Consider the following 15,461-nt stretch of genomic DNA (forward strand, 5'->3'; position numbering starts at 1 on the left):
CTGGGTGGTGTTGGTGAAGCACCGAGAGCGGGTCCTGTGCCCAGCTTCCCCTGCCCCGCTGCCTGTCCCTCTCGAGTGGCCTGCCGCCTCCAGGGATCACGGCTGTGAGAGGCTGGTGTGGCTGGTGGCAGGCTTCGCCCCTAAGAGCTACAGTGAAAAATACACGAGGTCTGAGACCTCACTCCATGGCACTGCCCCTGTCCCGGCAGGTGGCTCCTCGGGGGCCAGGCTGGAGGTGGCCCTTTGAAAGGCTCCCAGCGCCAGGAGCATTCGGCCTGCTGCCCTGCCGGGGAGGGGAGAGAGGGCGGCGGTGTGGTCCCCAGCGCCCGGGCGTCCTCCCCTGCTTGGGCCCCAGAGGTTCCTCCAAGGCCTCGGTTTACTTGTCAGAGATGTGCTGGGACGGCAACCCAAAGCCCTGGACCGTGGGGGGCTGAGTGGGTACCCCAAACGTGGCCTCTGCACGCGAGGCACTCTCACTCCGCCTGAAAAAGGAGGGCCTGAGCACATCATGCTCATCATGCCCTGAGCACATCATGCTGAGTCAAGCAGGCCAGTCACAAGAGGACCGATACTGTACCACCCACTCAGATGAGGTGCGCGGGTGCCCGGGGTAAGCGCTTTCACAGAGACAGAAGGAAGGGCGGCGGCAGGCGGGGCTGGGAGAGGGGGCGGGGAGGGAGGGTGTGCAGCGGGCGGGGGGCAGAGTTCCGGTCCGCAAAGGGGAGGCGGGGTTCGGCCGCACACAGCGTGAGTGCGCTTGATGTCTCGGCCCTCACTGTCCGCTTACACATGGTTAAGAGCGCGAACTTTATGTTACGTCCATTTTGCCACGATTAAAACCCAAAACGATAAGCTGGCGCCGAATGCCTCCTCTGTGCCCCGCGCTGGGGAGGCCCGCAGCGAAGCCTGAAGGATGACGGTCCTTGAGCTCCAAGGGCGGGGTCTGGATGCGACGGCTGGCCCTCCCCCCCCCCCCCCCAGGTGTGCGCTCAGTAGGTGCCCCTCCCCCCCAGGTGTGCGCTCAGCAGGTGCCCCTCCCCCCCCAGGTGTGCGCTCAGCAGGTGCCCCCCCCCCCCACTCCTGCGTGGGCTCAGCCTGCGGCCTCAGAGGGGCCCGGCCCTGGAGGGAGGTGGGCTGCTTCCGCCTCTCCAGCATCCCCGTCCCCACTTTGCAAACGACACCCTGTTGGTGTCCAGGGGAACCACTGCCGCGCACCTGCTCTGCGTCTTAGAGAAACTGTCCACCAAGATGCCCCACCCCCTGGTCAAGGGGCGGGGCCCATACCCGAAGCGGGGCCAATCAGATGCACTCCTGAGCTCACCCATCCCGGCAGGGGGACCCTTCTGCCTGGCCCGGGCCTTCCCACACCCCTGACTTCCTGCGGCGAAGGGATGGGGCCGGGGACACCCCCAAAACATCCAGGAGGTGAGTCAGCTCTGCGAGGCATGCCACCCACATGGGCGAGGGAGGGGCCATCAGAACGACCCCCAGGTTTCAGGCTGGGAGGCGTCTGTCACTGAATAACGGGCTTCAAGGGGAGAGGTCTCCCTGTGGACCGTGGCTGGACATCAGGGGCTAGGGCACAGGACAGATGTCTGCACTGCCTCTGCCAACACCTACCACGTGCCACCGTGACGCTGTGTCCTTCTAGGACCTTCCCCGGGCCCCGGCAGGCCGAAACCCCTATGCCGGTGACACCAGGCCCACGGGGTGCAGAGCAAAAACGCCGTGTGTGCCCGGCTCTTCCTCCCTTACTCTCCGCGGTTGGGATTAGTCCCCCTGAGGGAGAAGCCAAGGCCCAAGGGCACCGTGGCCACGTTCCTCTCCTGCCAGTGGCAGGGAAGGAGGAGTGCTGAGAGCCACAGCCCGCATGTATAAGGCACCTGCTGTGTACAGATGCTTCCTTGACTGGCGGTGCCCCCTCCCTCTCCGGGGTGTGCCTCCTGCTCTCTCCTGTCTCATTCCTGCACGGCCCCTACCTCCCTGGGCCCCAGAAGAGCTGGTGGGGGAGCCGCCCCCCTTACCTTTCAGGCAGGACAGCTTAAGCCCCATGGCGGCGCGTCCGCAGGCCTGCAGAGAGAGAAGGGGCTTGCTGGGTGCTGGCCATGTGCGGCCAAGCCCCCCCCCCACCGCAGCCCCACGGGTGCACAACAGGAAGTAGTGGGGAGAGAAACCGCCGGTGACTGGCGAGGTCAGGGTGCGTGCTGGCTGCATCTGGGCTGAGTTTGCTCAAAGATGAGCCTATGCTGGCGGAAAAAGCTTTCAGGCGCCTCGGAGCTAAATATACTGGAGGTCCTGGAGCGTGGGGTGCAGCTGAGGTGAGGGTGTGGTCGGGCCGCCCTTCGGAACCGAAGCCACCTGGCCTTTCCGTTAAGGGGCTGCTGGCTTCAGAAGCAGCAGGGCGGGCGGGGGGAACCCTTGGTCAGCCTGCAGGTGGCCCTGAGCCCGCCGTGATGGGCTCACCTTCTGTTATGGTGCGGCCGCTCTTTATAAATGCGTGTGCTTTGGAGATCTAACAGATTGAGGCACCCGGGCCTTAGTCCGTGGGAGTTAAAACTGTCCCAAGTGTTCTCACGATCTGCCGGCCGACTGATGGATAAAACAGGGGGCAGCTGACGATGTATGCGCCTGACACTCCGCAGCAACAACCCCGGGAGGTGTTACGACTTCCCCATTGACAGATGTGGAAATCAAGGCTCAGAGAGCTGGTGTCCCCTGCCCGAGGCCAGCCAGCTTCCTAGGAGAGGGGAGCTGGGGTTCCAACCCCGGGGGCTGCCCCTCCAGGGGCCTGTGAGGCTTGCAGGCCCTTCCAGGGAAGGCGAGGCTCTTGTTTTCACCTCTGAGGGTCCTTGTGTCTGAGGGTTGATGGGGGCGGGGTGCTTATCCCTCCTTTCACAGGGAGCTGCCTGTGTGCCAGGCTGGGGAGGGGAGAGGGATGGAGGGGGCCGGCAGGGGGGCCCATCATCTCCTCGTCCTGCACAGAGGCTGGCACCGATGCCTAGGAAATGCTGGGGTCCCCCAGGCGTCCATGACGTGGGCTGTGCTGGTCCCCCCCTGGGAACTTATCAGTCATGCAGCATCTCGGGCACACCCAAATGAATCGGTATTTTAACAAGGCCCCCTGGGAGTCGTGTGCCTGTTAAGGTCAGAGATGCTGGCTCTGGGCCAGAAATTGTGGGGTCTCAGCGTGGAAGATGGGGGGCAGTGAGGGTGTGGCGAAGTGGCTGGAAGTCCGGGAGACACGCAGGGTCAGGAGATGGGGGGGGCGGGGGGGGGGGACTTGGAGGGACCCAAGGGGAGGGCTCTGATTTCATCCAGGCTGGGTATGTGGGACAGGCAGGAAGGAGGTGGCCTGGAGACATCTGCTGGGGGATGGGCTGGGGACACAAGTGGCAGGGAGGGAGACAGGGCAGGGGAGGGACAGACTGCCGTGGAGCATCTCTGACTTGGCCGGGGCCTGGCTCAGCCAGCTGACCACAGGCAGGTTCCTCAACCAACCTGGACTTCACTTTCCTCATCTTTAAAATGGGGAGGATGCTCTTGGAGGTGTCACTGAGCAGCATGGAAAACTGAGTTATCAGGGGGGCACAAGGCTCAAGCTCAAGAAGTGTCAGCTGCTGTGGTTTATGACAGTCCCAGAGAGAGGACAGGTCTTGGTTTCCAGCAGGGGGTCTTTCTCCAGGGCTGTGCTGTCCCGAGTGTGGTCCTGGCCCAGAGGCCTGGGGCAAGTGATCGCCGGGAGCTCATGAGAAATGCCAGCTCTCGGGACCCATCCTGCCTGCAGTCTTGGGGGCTGTATCCAAGCAAGACGCAGGGGAGGCTCAGCACAGCTGCCGAGGCACGGGGCCCAGCAAGATCGCCTGGGCACTTAGCAAAATACCGATGCCTGGGTCTCACCCCAGAGATTCCGGGGTAATTGGCCTGGGGTGTGGGCCTGGCACTGGGATTTTTAAAAGCTCCCCAGGGGATTCTAATGTGCAGGACGAAATGCCATGGAAAGGGTGTCCTTCCTCAGGGGGAGAGGAAGGGCTGGGCTGGGGGAAGAGAGAGCCCGTGAGAATAACGGGTGTTATTTCTGGAGCGTTCACTGTGTGCCCAGCACCCACCAGAGCTCCTGGACCGAGATTCCTGGTCAGTTAATGCTCCCAACAGCCCTTAGGGGTTGGGACCATCCCCACCTCACAGAGGAGGAAACACAGGCACAGAGAGGTTAGTTTGCACAAGGTCTTATGGATAGCAAGTGGCGGGGTCAGGATTCAAACACGGCACTTTGGGCCCTAGAGCGACAACACTTCCAACCACAGGGCTGGGAGGGGGAGTGGTAGGCAGGGGGGTGGCCTAGACCTTCCCTCTGTCTCTCCCCACCCTCCCCGGGGCTGGGTCTCCGGCCCAGGGGTCTGCAGCCCTGAGGTCAGGCTCACGAGCAAATACAGCCAGGGCCCACGCTGGCCACTGTAAGCAGCCCGCGTGACATCACGCTTTGTATGGTGCACCCCACTGATGTCACTGTGCACTTCTGGGTGGTCCTCAAGTGGTGGCCACAGTGCACCCGACAGATCGCACGTGCATCCCATCTCAGGGGTTATTATTTTTTAAAAAACTGTTTATTTATTTTGAGAGAGAGAGAGCAGGAGCAGGGGAGGGGAAGAGAGAGAGAGCAGGAGCAAGGGAGGGGCAGAGAGAGGGAGAGCAGGAGGAGGGGAGTGGCAGAGAGAGAGGGAGAGCAGGAGCAGGGGAGGGGCAGAGAGAGAGAGAGAGACCAGGAGCAGGGGAGGGGAAGAGAGAGAGAGCAGGAGCACGGGAGGGGCAGAGAGAGGGAGAGCAGGAGGAGGGGAGCGGCAGAGAGAGAGGGAGAGCAGGAGGAGGGGAGGGGCAGAGAGAGAGAGCAGGAGCAGGGGAGGGGAAGAGAGAGGGAGAGCAGGAGCAGGGGAGGGGAAGAGAGAGGGAGAGCAGGAGCAGGGGAGGGGAAGAGAGAGAGAGCAGGAGCAGGGGAGGGTCAGAGAGAGAGAGAGAGAGAGAGAGAGAGAAGGAGCAGGGGAGGGGAAGAGAGAGAGAGAGCAGGAGCAGGGGAGGGGCAGAGAGCAGGAGGAGGGGAGGGGCAGAGAGAGAGGGAGACCAGGAGCAGGGGAGGGGCAGAGAGAGAGAGACAGAGAGAGAGAATCCCAAGCAGGCTCTGGACAGTGCAGAGCCCGACTGGACGCGGGGCTCGATACCACGAAGTTTGAAATCATGACCTGAGCTGAAATCAAGAGCCAGTGCTCAACAGGCTGACCCCCCAGACGCCCCTCCCCCCATCCCAGGGTTTAGACAATGGTTTATGAGGAGGTCTTCCTGGAGGAAGCGATGAAAAACCACCACCGTGCTGTGGGTGCAGGGGGAGGACACAACCAGGGCAGGGGCGCCGACACTGAAAGGTGGGAATATTCGTTATGTACCTTTGTGTTTGTTTGAAAAGCACTACAAGAGTAAAAAAAAAAAAAAAAAAAAAAAAAAAAAGACAATTATCTGTAGGCAACAGTATGGGGTCAACGCTCAGTTCTCTGATTTTTATCACTGGACCGAGTCTGTCAGAGACGGTTCCTGCCCCTAGGACACACACGCCCAAGGGTCCAGGGCCAGCACGCCTGCAACTGAACTCTCAGCTTGCACAGCTGGAAAGTCAAAACACGCATGTGTATGTGCAGAGGCAGAATGTGGCCAAACGTTCATCTCTGGGGAAGGGCATGAGGGGCACCTGGTGTTCTTGCAACTTTTCTGGAAGCCTGAAACTCTTTCCAGGAGTCAACCAGGGAAGAAAACGGCAGAGACAACAGGGGTCCCGCAGCCCCTGTGCCCAACACCGCTGCCCCCCAGCGGTGGCACGGGAAGTTTTGTGCATCGGACCCCGTTTTCCTAGAAACTTCTCTGATGCAGTGGGAGGTGTGCTCTGGTGCCTGGAGGCTGTGTTATGCTGTGCCGGGAGCACCACCTCCCTAAGAGTTGCCTCGAATTGACAGGTGTCGTCCCAGAGCTGCCTTGTAGCTTAAAAGATACCCGTCTTGGGACGCCAGGGGGGCTCAGTCGGCTCAGCGTCCGACTCTTGATTTCAGCTCAGGTCATGATATCGTGGTTCATGAGATAGAGCCCCACGCTGGGCTCCCCACTGACAGCACAGAGCCTGCTTTGGATTTTCTCTCCCCATCTCTCTCGGCCCCTCCCCTGCTCCTTCTCTCTCCCTCTCTCTCTTTCTCAAAATAAGTAAGTTTAAAAATAACCACCTCAAAACACCGAGCAGGGAAGGAGGGGAGGAAGTGGGGAGGGGAGAGGGAGGGAAGGATGGAGGAAAGGGGGAAGAAAGGAAGAAGGGAGGGAGGGAGGAAAGGAAGGGGGAGGGGGAGGAGAGGAAGAGGAGTGGGATGGAGGGAGGGGATAAGGGGGGGGACAGAGGGGAAGGGGGAGGGGAAGTGGGAGGGAGGGGGAAGGGGGAGGGGGAGGAGAGGAAGAGGAGTGGGATGGAGGGAGGGCATAAGGAGGGACAGAGGGGAAGGGGGAGGGGAAGTGGGAGGGAGGGGGAAGGGGGAGGGGGAGGAGAGGAAGAGGAGTGGGATGGAGGGAGGGCATAAGGAGGGACAGAGGGGAAGGGGGAGGGGAAGTGGGAGGGAGGGGGAAGGGGGAGGGGGAGGAGAGGAAGAGGAGTGGGATGGAGGGAGGGGATAAGGGGGGAACAGAAGGGGAAGGGGGAGGGGAAAGGGGAGGTGGGGGGAAGAGGAGGGGAAGGAGGGGGAGGGAGGGGGAAAGGGGAGGGAAGTGGGGAGGGGGGAGGGACGGAGGTTGATGAAAGAACAGCCGATAAAGGAGGCAAGAGGCAGGGGAAGCAGGCATGGCCCCAGCTGGTGCGGGGACACAGGACAAGAAGCTGCACCAGGGTCAGGCGGAGGTGGCACCTAGGTGTCGTGTCTCCGCTTTCTAGAATTCCCAGGTGCACAATGTTCACAAAGCGCCGTTCCTCATCCCAGCGTCCCGCCATGCCTCTCCTCGTCCAGCTCCTCCCTCCCCACAGGACAGAAGGTGGGCGGCAGGTGGGGGGTGGCCCTGGGGATCGAGGAAGAGCTGGGGTCCAAGAGCTGTGTGACCTCAGCCAAGGCACTTCCCTCTCTGAGCCTGAGGTTCTGAAGTTCGGCCCCCCTAGGCTCTGTGTCCTGGTCTGTGAAACAGGCATCCTGCCACCAGCCGCAGGGACGGTGGCCACTGTCACTGTCAGTCACTGTCAAGGAGCAGTCCCGGGAGGGCACTGCATTGGAAGACTGCCCGGGGCATCCCGAGCTGGGTCCAGAGGAGGAGGTGCTCCCCGGGGTGATCCACTCCCTCTGGGGTGGGGGGTGGGGGCTGGGGGCGGAGGGCCAGCCCGGAAGAGGCCACGGATGCTGCGTGGGAGAGGCCCCTCGTGGGACGGGCTGAAGCTTGATTCTACACCTGTGTGAGTGGAGGCCTGCCTTCAGGGTCATTCTCACGGCAACGACAGCTGACTGATATCAAGCGAAAGCTTTTAAAAAAGCCAAGTCTTGGGGCACCTGGGTGGCTCAGTCGGTCGAGCGTCCGACTTCGGCTCAGGTCATGATCTCACGGTTCGTGAGTTCGAGCCCCGCGTCGGGCTCTGAGCTGACAGCTCAGAGCCTGGAGCCTGTTTCAGATTCTGTGTCTCCCTCTCTCTCTGACCTTCCCCCGTTCATGCTCTGTCTCTCTGTCTCAAAAGTAAATAAACGTTAATAAATAAATAAATAAAAAGCCAATTCGTGAGCCGAGATGATTATAAAAATTACTCCGCTCAGGGGCGCCCGGGTGGCTCAGTCGGTTGAGCGTCTGACTTTGGCTCGGGTCCTGATCTCACAGCTGGTGAGTTCGAGCCCAGTGTCGTCGGGCTCTGTGCTGACAGCTCGGGGCCTGCTTCGGATTCTGTGTCTCCTTCTCTCTCTGCCCCTCCCCCGCTTACACTCTGTCTCCCTCTCAAAAGTAAATAAAACCCCTACAATTTTTTAGAAAGTAACGATTTAATGGGAGAAAGGAGATCTAGCGGGAGGGGTCCCCCCCTGGGCTCCAAGTGCAGTCAGGCTAGTTTAGGTATAAATGTTCTCTCTTTCACACTTTTGCAGGAGTGTGAAAAACCTCCCTTTCATCTTGAATCGGGCTGTTTATGTTCCCTTGGAAATATCAGATTGTTAATTATTTGCACAACAGCTTGAAGTAGAACAGGTTCTTTCTTGCACCCAGGCATAAAAATCCCCCTACGCCAAACGGCCACAACAGGGACAGGCAATGATACAAACTTCCTTCCTCCCGCGGTGGGTGGGGGGGGCCCTGTCCCTCCTCTGCGCTATCAAGATAGATGGGGATCAGCTCTTTGCACACCACACGGCGTTCTCTGAAACCATGAGCATCTCCAGGGCAAGGACACGCTTGGCCAAGTTGTCTGTGCCTGTTTTCACAGCAGCCTTCAAGACACTACCACCGGCCCACAGCAGTGAGTGCCTGCCGGCTCACCTACGGGTTTGCAAAGGGAAAAGTCAACCGGTTTGTTCTCTGCACAGAGCAGAAAAAATTAAGGCGATGCGCCGGCTGGCTGGGGGGCCGGAGCAGGCGGGGAGGTGCCTACTTCTAGAAGGCTGGGCCCCTGGGGGTCTGTCTGCTGATTCCCTTCAGTTCCTACTTTTGCAGCTCAGAAGCCGGGCTCTAGAGGGGGAGATAAAATCTTTCTGGAGTGAATCATACAGGTCTAGGGTTGGAAGTGGCCGTAGATAAACGGTTCCTGATAAAATATAGAGTGTCCAATTACGGCATGGGACATACTCATATTAAAAATCCTTCATCATTTATCTGCAATTGAAAACTAACTGGGCATCCTGGTTTGTTTGTTTTTTTTAAAGATTGTCTTTTCTTTTTTTAAAGTGCTTATTTTTGAGAGAGAGAGCGTGAGTGGGGGAGAGGCCAAGAGACACAGAATCCAAAGCAGGCTCCAGGCTCTGAGAGCTGTCAGCACAGAGCCAGACGCGGGGCTTGAACCCACAAAACTGTGAGATCATGACCTGAGCCGAAGTCGGACGCTTAACCGACTGAGCCACCACATCCAATGTGGGACGTGAACTCACAATGCTGGGATTAAGAGTCCCATGCTCTACCAACTAAGCCAGCCAGGTGCCCCTTAAAAATTTTATTTTGGGGGCACCTGGGTGACTCAGTCAATTGAGCATCTGTTATTTCGGCTCGGGTCACCATCCCAGGGCAGTGGGATTGAGCCCCGTGTTGGGCTCTGTGCTGAGCATGGAACCTGCTTAAAATTCTCTCTCTCTCCCTACCCCTCTCCCCTGCTCGCAATTCTGCCTCTCTCTAAAATTAAAAAAATAAAAAATAGGGGTGCCTGGGTGGCTCATTCAGTTAAGTTCAACTTCGGCTCAGGCCACGATCTCGCGACTCCTGGGTTCGAGCCCCGCGTCGGGCTCGGTGCTGACAGCTCAGAGCCTGGAGCCTGCTTCGGATTCTGTGTCTCCCTCTCTCTGCCCGTCTCCTCCCCATGCTCTCTCTCTCTCTCTCTCTCTCTCAAAGGTGAATAAACATTAAAACACTTTTTAATTTAAAAAAATGAAATTAAAACAGTAACAGTAAAAAAGATTTTAAGTAATCTCTACCCCCAATGTGGGGCTCGAACTCGTGACCCCAAGATCAGGAGGCACACGCTCCACCGACAGAGGCAGCCACGGGCATCCCGAATTCTTATTTGCGAGAGCCGGCAGCTCGACACAGAGGCGGCCGTCGTTCTAACTAACATGGGTCTCCCAGATGAGGACACGGAGACCCAGAGAGGGAAAGTGAGTGAAAGGCAGAGTCCAGCTGGAAGTCTGACCCTGGTCTCTGCAGAGCCACCTCCCGGAAGAGATCAGAATAACCCTCTCGAGGTGGCGCCTCCTGAACAAAGACCTCACCTGAAGCCCAGGGAGGGGGCAAGGGGGAAGCATCATAGCTGAGGAATGCGACACTCTGCCCAAGTGGGTGGGCCCACGGCAGGAGGGAACCAGGTGCCGCTCCCAGCCAGTGGGGGTGGGGGGTTGGGGGGACCTGGGCAAGCTGTCCACACCTGGGTCCGTGTTGCAAACACAGAGGAGCAGATACTAACAGGCTGGGCACGCTGGGCTCCCCGTAGGCACAGGGAACATCTTGGTTTTCTTCCTTCTTTAGAAAAGGCACTTTCTTTTTGTCACAGGCTTAGAATTCCTGCAATTCCAGCCAGAGGGTCTGTGCCGGGAACAGATGCTACGAGCATTAACACGCCTCCCATCCTGGTACACAGAGTGCAAAACATGAACATCTCCTGGCCTTTGCCCGCGGGCCTGCAGGAGGCTGTGAGCTCCTCTCCGAGAGACAGCGCGGGGGACAGAGAGCCCGGGGACAGCTGCCAGGGGCCAGCAGCAAGTGAGAGAGGATGGGGGGGCAGGGCACACACTGACACTGCCAGCTACTATTCTGTCCCGGCACAGGGTGCTTCCCTGTGATTGACCGTGTAACTTTGAGCAAAATACTTGCCCACTGCCTGCTCGGGCCTCTGTGTGGTCAAGTTCAATGCTTATGGTTTGCGTACCTTTTCAAATGTCATATGCCAATAAAAGTGTTTATTTCAAAATAATAAGTATGCTGTTAGAAGTCAAGATAATGGTTAATGAACCACGGGTTAATTTTAAAACATGTGATTAAAAGGGCGCCTGGGTGGCTTAGTCAGCTGAGCATCCGATTCCTGATTTCGACCCAGGCAGGTCATGATCTCACAGTGCGTGGGTTTGAGCCCCACGTCAGGCTCTGCCCTGACAGTGCAGAGCCTGCTTGGGATTCTCTCTCTCCCTTTCTCCCTGCCTTTCTCTCTCAAAATAAATAATCATTAAAATAAAAAACATGCAATTAAAAACATTTTTTTTTAAGTAAGCTCCACACCCATGGTGGGGCTCGAACTCACAACCTTGAGATCAAGAATCATTTGCTCTTCTGACTGAGCCAGCCAGGTGCCCCCCAAAACACGCAATTGTTTGTTTAAAAAAAATTTTTTTTATGTTGGTTTTTTTTTTAAATTTTATATTTAGGTACTCTCTATACCCAACATGGGGCTTGAACTCACAACCCTGAGATCGAGAGTCTCATGCTCTACCACCTGAGCTAGCCAGGCGCCCCATTTTTATGTTTATTTTTGAGAGAGAGAGAGAGGGAGACACAGAATCTGAAGCAGGCTCCAGGCTCTGAGCTGTCAGCACAGAGCCCGACGTGGGGCTCGAACTCACAAACCAGAGATCGTGACCTGAGCCGAAGCCGGACGCTCAACTGACTGAGCCACCCAGGCGCCCCATGCAATTGTTTCTTTCCAGCAGCCTTGATGACAGGAGCCACAAACTACCAGCCCACAGCAGTGAGTACCTGCCAGCTCACCTCCTGAAGGTTTTCAGTGTAAAGAGAAAAGTAAACGATGTGCACTGCCTGTGGGGGACAAGGAACCAGCCCTGGCTCCCAGGGAAGACTGTGGCTGTGTATACTGTACCGTGATAATATTTTAATGGGTGGGGGGGGGGGGTTGCACTTGGTGGTCCCAGGGGCCTGGCCTTGCCTCTTTCCCGCCCCATGACCTTCACAAGCCTCTGTGTCCTCATCTGTAAAATGGGGATAACACCAGTATCCGGTCAGAGGATGAGAAGGAACAACACAGGTGATGGGACCAGCTCCCACCACGGGGTCTGGGACGGCGGGGCTCGCTCCATGTTCAATAGCACTGCTCTCTTTCCATGCCGGCTGAGGGCAAGTTCCAGGCTCAAGTCCTCAGAGGGGACCTAAACTCCGGCTCAGCGCCCACTGAGTTGCACCCCACCAGCAAGGGCTTCCAGGGAGAGGAGATTAGGTGGTGAAGCTTTCAGCCTCCTTGGGGCTTGCAGAGGGATTAAGTCTTTCCATAAATACACTGCTTCCCTCCCTCCCTCCCACCCTGCCATCCATCCGGAGGAACCGGTACCCAGGGTGGGGACGAAGAACCCAAGGTGGGTGTGGCCTGGACACGGTAAGTGGGAGGGCTGGTGCAGGGATCCTTGGGGGCTGGGCAGGAAACACCAGGGCCTGCCAGTCCAGCCGCGCCTCTCTGAGCCTCAGCTTCCTCATCTGTAAAGTGGGGCGTTCGTCCCACAAAGGCTGCACGATCTCAGAAGTGCCTTCACCCCGCTGCCTTCCATCTCCCCTCTGGCTGCTCAGCCGGCACAGGCTGACCCTGCTATGGGTTCCACCCAGGCCCCAGAGCCCGGCGCCGCGGGACAGTCCGACCGCCCTTGACCCCGCCCCCCACGCGGCCGAGCGAGCGGAGCTGCGGGTCTCCCTTAATGAGAGCCTCCCCGGGTTCCGCTGAGCTCTGCCTGCCCGGAGAAGGCGCGCGTGCGTTCACACTGGTCGCCCTTTGCGGTTGCAAACCTGCTTTGATGCCCTGGGAGCCGAGGGGGCCCCTAAGTGAGGCGGCTCATAAATAATATAGTTTGAAATACTCGATCGAGGGGAAATGGTTCCTCTCGAGGCCTCCTGCCCCCACCCCCGGCTGGGCTCCTTTCCAGCTCTGAGGAATGGCGGTCTGGCCCATTCCCGAGGAACTCGTGACAGCGCGGGGTGTCGGCTGGAGAGTGGGGGGCCAGAGGCGGCCACGCGCGGACACACCCCCCACCCGCCCCGTGTAAGTTGCAACACGGCCAGAGGGGCCCAACTCTGCCCCAGCCCGCGTGTCCGCAGAAAAGTCTGCGAGAAGTTAGGGGGACGTCCGGGCCCGCGAGGGTTCCCCGCCCCCCTCCCCCCACCGCCCCCGGGGACCCTCTGGCCTCCCCGGGCGCGCCCTTCCCGCCGCGGGAGCCGGCGGGGCGTGGACGCCGCTCGGGGGGGGACTGCGGCTCTCGGGGACCGCGGCGTCCACTGGAAGGGGTGGGCGGGCAGCGCGGGGCACTCACCGCTTCCTGGGGGGCTCACTGCGGAGCCGCGCCCGGGGCGCACGGGGCCCACCCGGGCGCTGGTGGCGGCGGCGGCCGGGCTCCGGGGGGCCGCGGCGACGAGCCTGCAAGAGAGAGCAGCGGGGGTCATGGCCCGGGCCGGGTAGCGCACTGGGGTCCCCGCTCCGCCCCGGCCGGCGCTCCTGGCCGCCGCCGCCGCCGCGAGCACGCCTCCCGCCCCCCCCTCCCCTCCCCGGCCCCTCGGGGCGGTGCCGCCCGCAGCCCCGCCCCGCCCGCGGGCGCTGGATCGCTCGGCCCGGGCGCGGGGGCGGAGCAGGCCCGCCCACCGCCTCCCGCCGACCGTGCCAGGGGCGCGCCCGGCGCCCGCGCCTCCGGCCTCCCGCTTCAGTTTCCTCTCGCCCTGCCCGGAGGAGGAGGAGGAGGAGGAGGAGGAGGGTGGGGCCCAAGGAAAGTGTGGGCCCCTCCCCGGGGCTGGGTGCCAAGCTCCCTGAAGCCGTGCACCCCTGCCCGGGGGGGAGGGGGGGGCGGCGGCGGTGTGTGGAGAGGGGCTCCGGGGTCACCCCGTACCGTGTGGTCATACTTGAGTCGGCCCCGTCGCCCGGCTGCAGGGAGGGGAGGCTCCAACATCCCGCCATCCCCAGTCCCCTACCCCTGCGCGGGGCCCTGGGGACAAGTAAGCAACGTGCCCCCACGTCTTAGGGGAGCTACGGGGCCTTGGATGGCCCTCGTGATCAAAAGGAAGCCTCCCTGGTGTCGGGGTCTGGCCCCTCTGCTCTCTGCCCGCGCTATCACTCTTCACCTCTGGAGGTGACAGCTTCAGATATTTGCTGATACCCAGCTGGGAGTAACTCCCCAGTTCCCCTCCCGGTGGGTACAGAGATCTTTTATCCAAATGGGTTTCTTAGGAGGCTCCCTGGTGTGGAGGTCTCGGCTGGCACCCACCCAGCTAGCCAGGAGGAACAAAAGCGTCCCCTCCCATGGGTTCTTTCTGTCCCTGCAGAAGTCCCTCATGCCAGCTCCATCTAACACGCCCAAGGTCTCCACACCCTGTGCTGTGTGTACTTCTGGAGGCTTGGAAGGGGAAACTGAGTCACAGAGGACAGTGACACTCCCTTGGCGAAAGCAGGAAAGAATTGAGTTGCAGGAAATAGAGTCAGCATCCTAGCTGTGTTCGCCCTTTGAGTCATTCCTAAAAATGCTGCAATCTTTTTGTATCAAAGTCAGGAGTGACAGGTAGAAATGTATCCTGCTCCCCTCCCGAAAGGACAGAAGGGGGCAGGGTCAGGGACAGGATGCTCCTTCCATGGGTCCCCACTGGGAGGGAAGGTGGGCTGCCCAGGGTCTGTGTCCTGGCTGTGAGCTGTGGGGCAGGGCTGCTCGGAATTGTCTCCTTCAATGGTGGCAACACAGGTGTGGGGGAGGCCCTGGGGACGGTGGGCACAGCCACCAGGGCCTTGTTCCTGCCAGGTGGAGACCAGCGAGGCCTTTCCAGCAGGCAGAGAAGTCCTCAGCCGGCTGAACGGATGCTCGTTGTGAGATCAGCATTTCCGGGCCTCGGTTTCCACAAGGGACAAATGGGGATCTATTCGTGTCTACAAAACCTTTTGGAGCACTTACTCTGCGTCAGGCACCGGGGAACCCCAGAGTGTAGGATCACTGTCAGTGACGGCGTCACCTATGCACGAAACCCCCACGTCATCACCTGCTCAGGACGGGCCCTGCGAGGGGGGAGACACTGATGCTCTCTCCATTTCCCCAGGGGGCTGCGGCACAGGCCAGCTAGTGGGCCACGGGAGAGACTTTGTCCCCATTCAGGGCGGGAGGTTGGGGGTTGCTACTGAGAGGCGGCCAGGAGGATGCGTTTTGTCAACAGCAAGGGTTGAGGTGAGGAATGCAAACAATCCAGTTTAACTTGCTCCTCCCCTGCCCGGCTCCCCCTCCCTCCCCCTGCGCCCCCCCCCCCCTCCCTGGGGAACAGGAGGGGTTGTGCTTCAGTGTGTCCGAACCGATCAGGGTCTGCACTTGACATTGATATCCTTCCGGGGCTGGGTCATTCTCTGTCGTGGGGGCCGTCCTGGGCACTGCGGGATACTGAACGGCATCCCTGGCCGTCACCCCCTGGATCCCACTAGCATCACCTCCCCCTTTGCAACTTGTGACAGCTCCACACCTGTCCACTGGGGGGCGCAATCACCTGCTCATCCCCTGAGTGGATTCCAGCGGTTCCCGGGGGGGAGGTGAACAAGCAGATAAATGAAAATGCATAAGGCAAACACCCAGGCCCAGGCTCACCCCAGGGAAGGCAGAGCCCAGGTATGGGTGTTTTCTAAAAACTCCCAGGTGACACACAGTGGCTGCTCCCGTGGAGAACCTCGAGTCTAACGGCAGGGTCCACTTGGCAGACTGGGGACTTAGGGACACATCAACCAAGGGCCGTGTGTGACACGTGTGCAGATCCTGATATGCACAGACCTGCCACGG

General features: G+C 59.9%; 1 protein-coding gene and 1 non-coding gene across 2 annotated transcripts in view; both read right to left on the reverse strand.

Annotated features, from left to right (window-relative positions):
* The window catches only part of CUNH16orf74 (chromosome unknown C16orf74 homolog), a 43,576-nt gene that overhangs the window by 18,103 nt on the left and 10,012 nt on the right, over nucleotides 1-15,461 (reverse strand). The window contains exons 2-3 of the mRNA XM_019412999.2: nucleotides 12,981-13,084; nucleotides 2,025-2,070 (exon numbers count right to left, since the gene is read on the reverse strand). Of these exons, the coding sequence (XP_019268544.2) occupies nucleotides 2,025-2,052 (28 nt within the window). The 5' untranslated portion in view covers nucleotides 2,053-2,070; nucleotides 12,981-13,084. The remainder of the gene's footprint in view (nucleotides 1-2,024; nucleotides 2,071-12,980; nucleotides 13,085-15,461) is intronic.
* On the reverse strand, nucleotides 11,110-11,182 carry TRNAE-CUC (transfer RNA glutamic acid (anticodon CUC)). The gene has a single exon. It is a non-coding gene; the product is annotated as a tRNA-Glu (tRNA).

Source organism: Panthera pardus, unplaced genomic scaffold (genome assembly GCF_024362965.1).
Source record: "Panthera pardus isolate Hobbes unplaced genomic scaffold, ASM2436296v1 HiC_scaffold_19, whole genome shotgun sequence".
In the NCBI taxonomy this organism is placed as follows: Eukaryota; Metazoa; Chordata; class Mammalia; order Carnivora; family Felidae; genus Panthera; species Panthera pardus.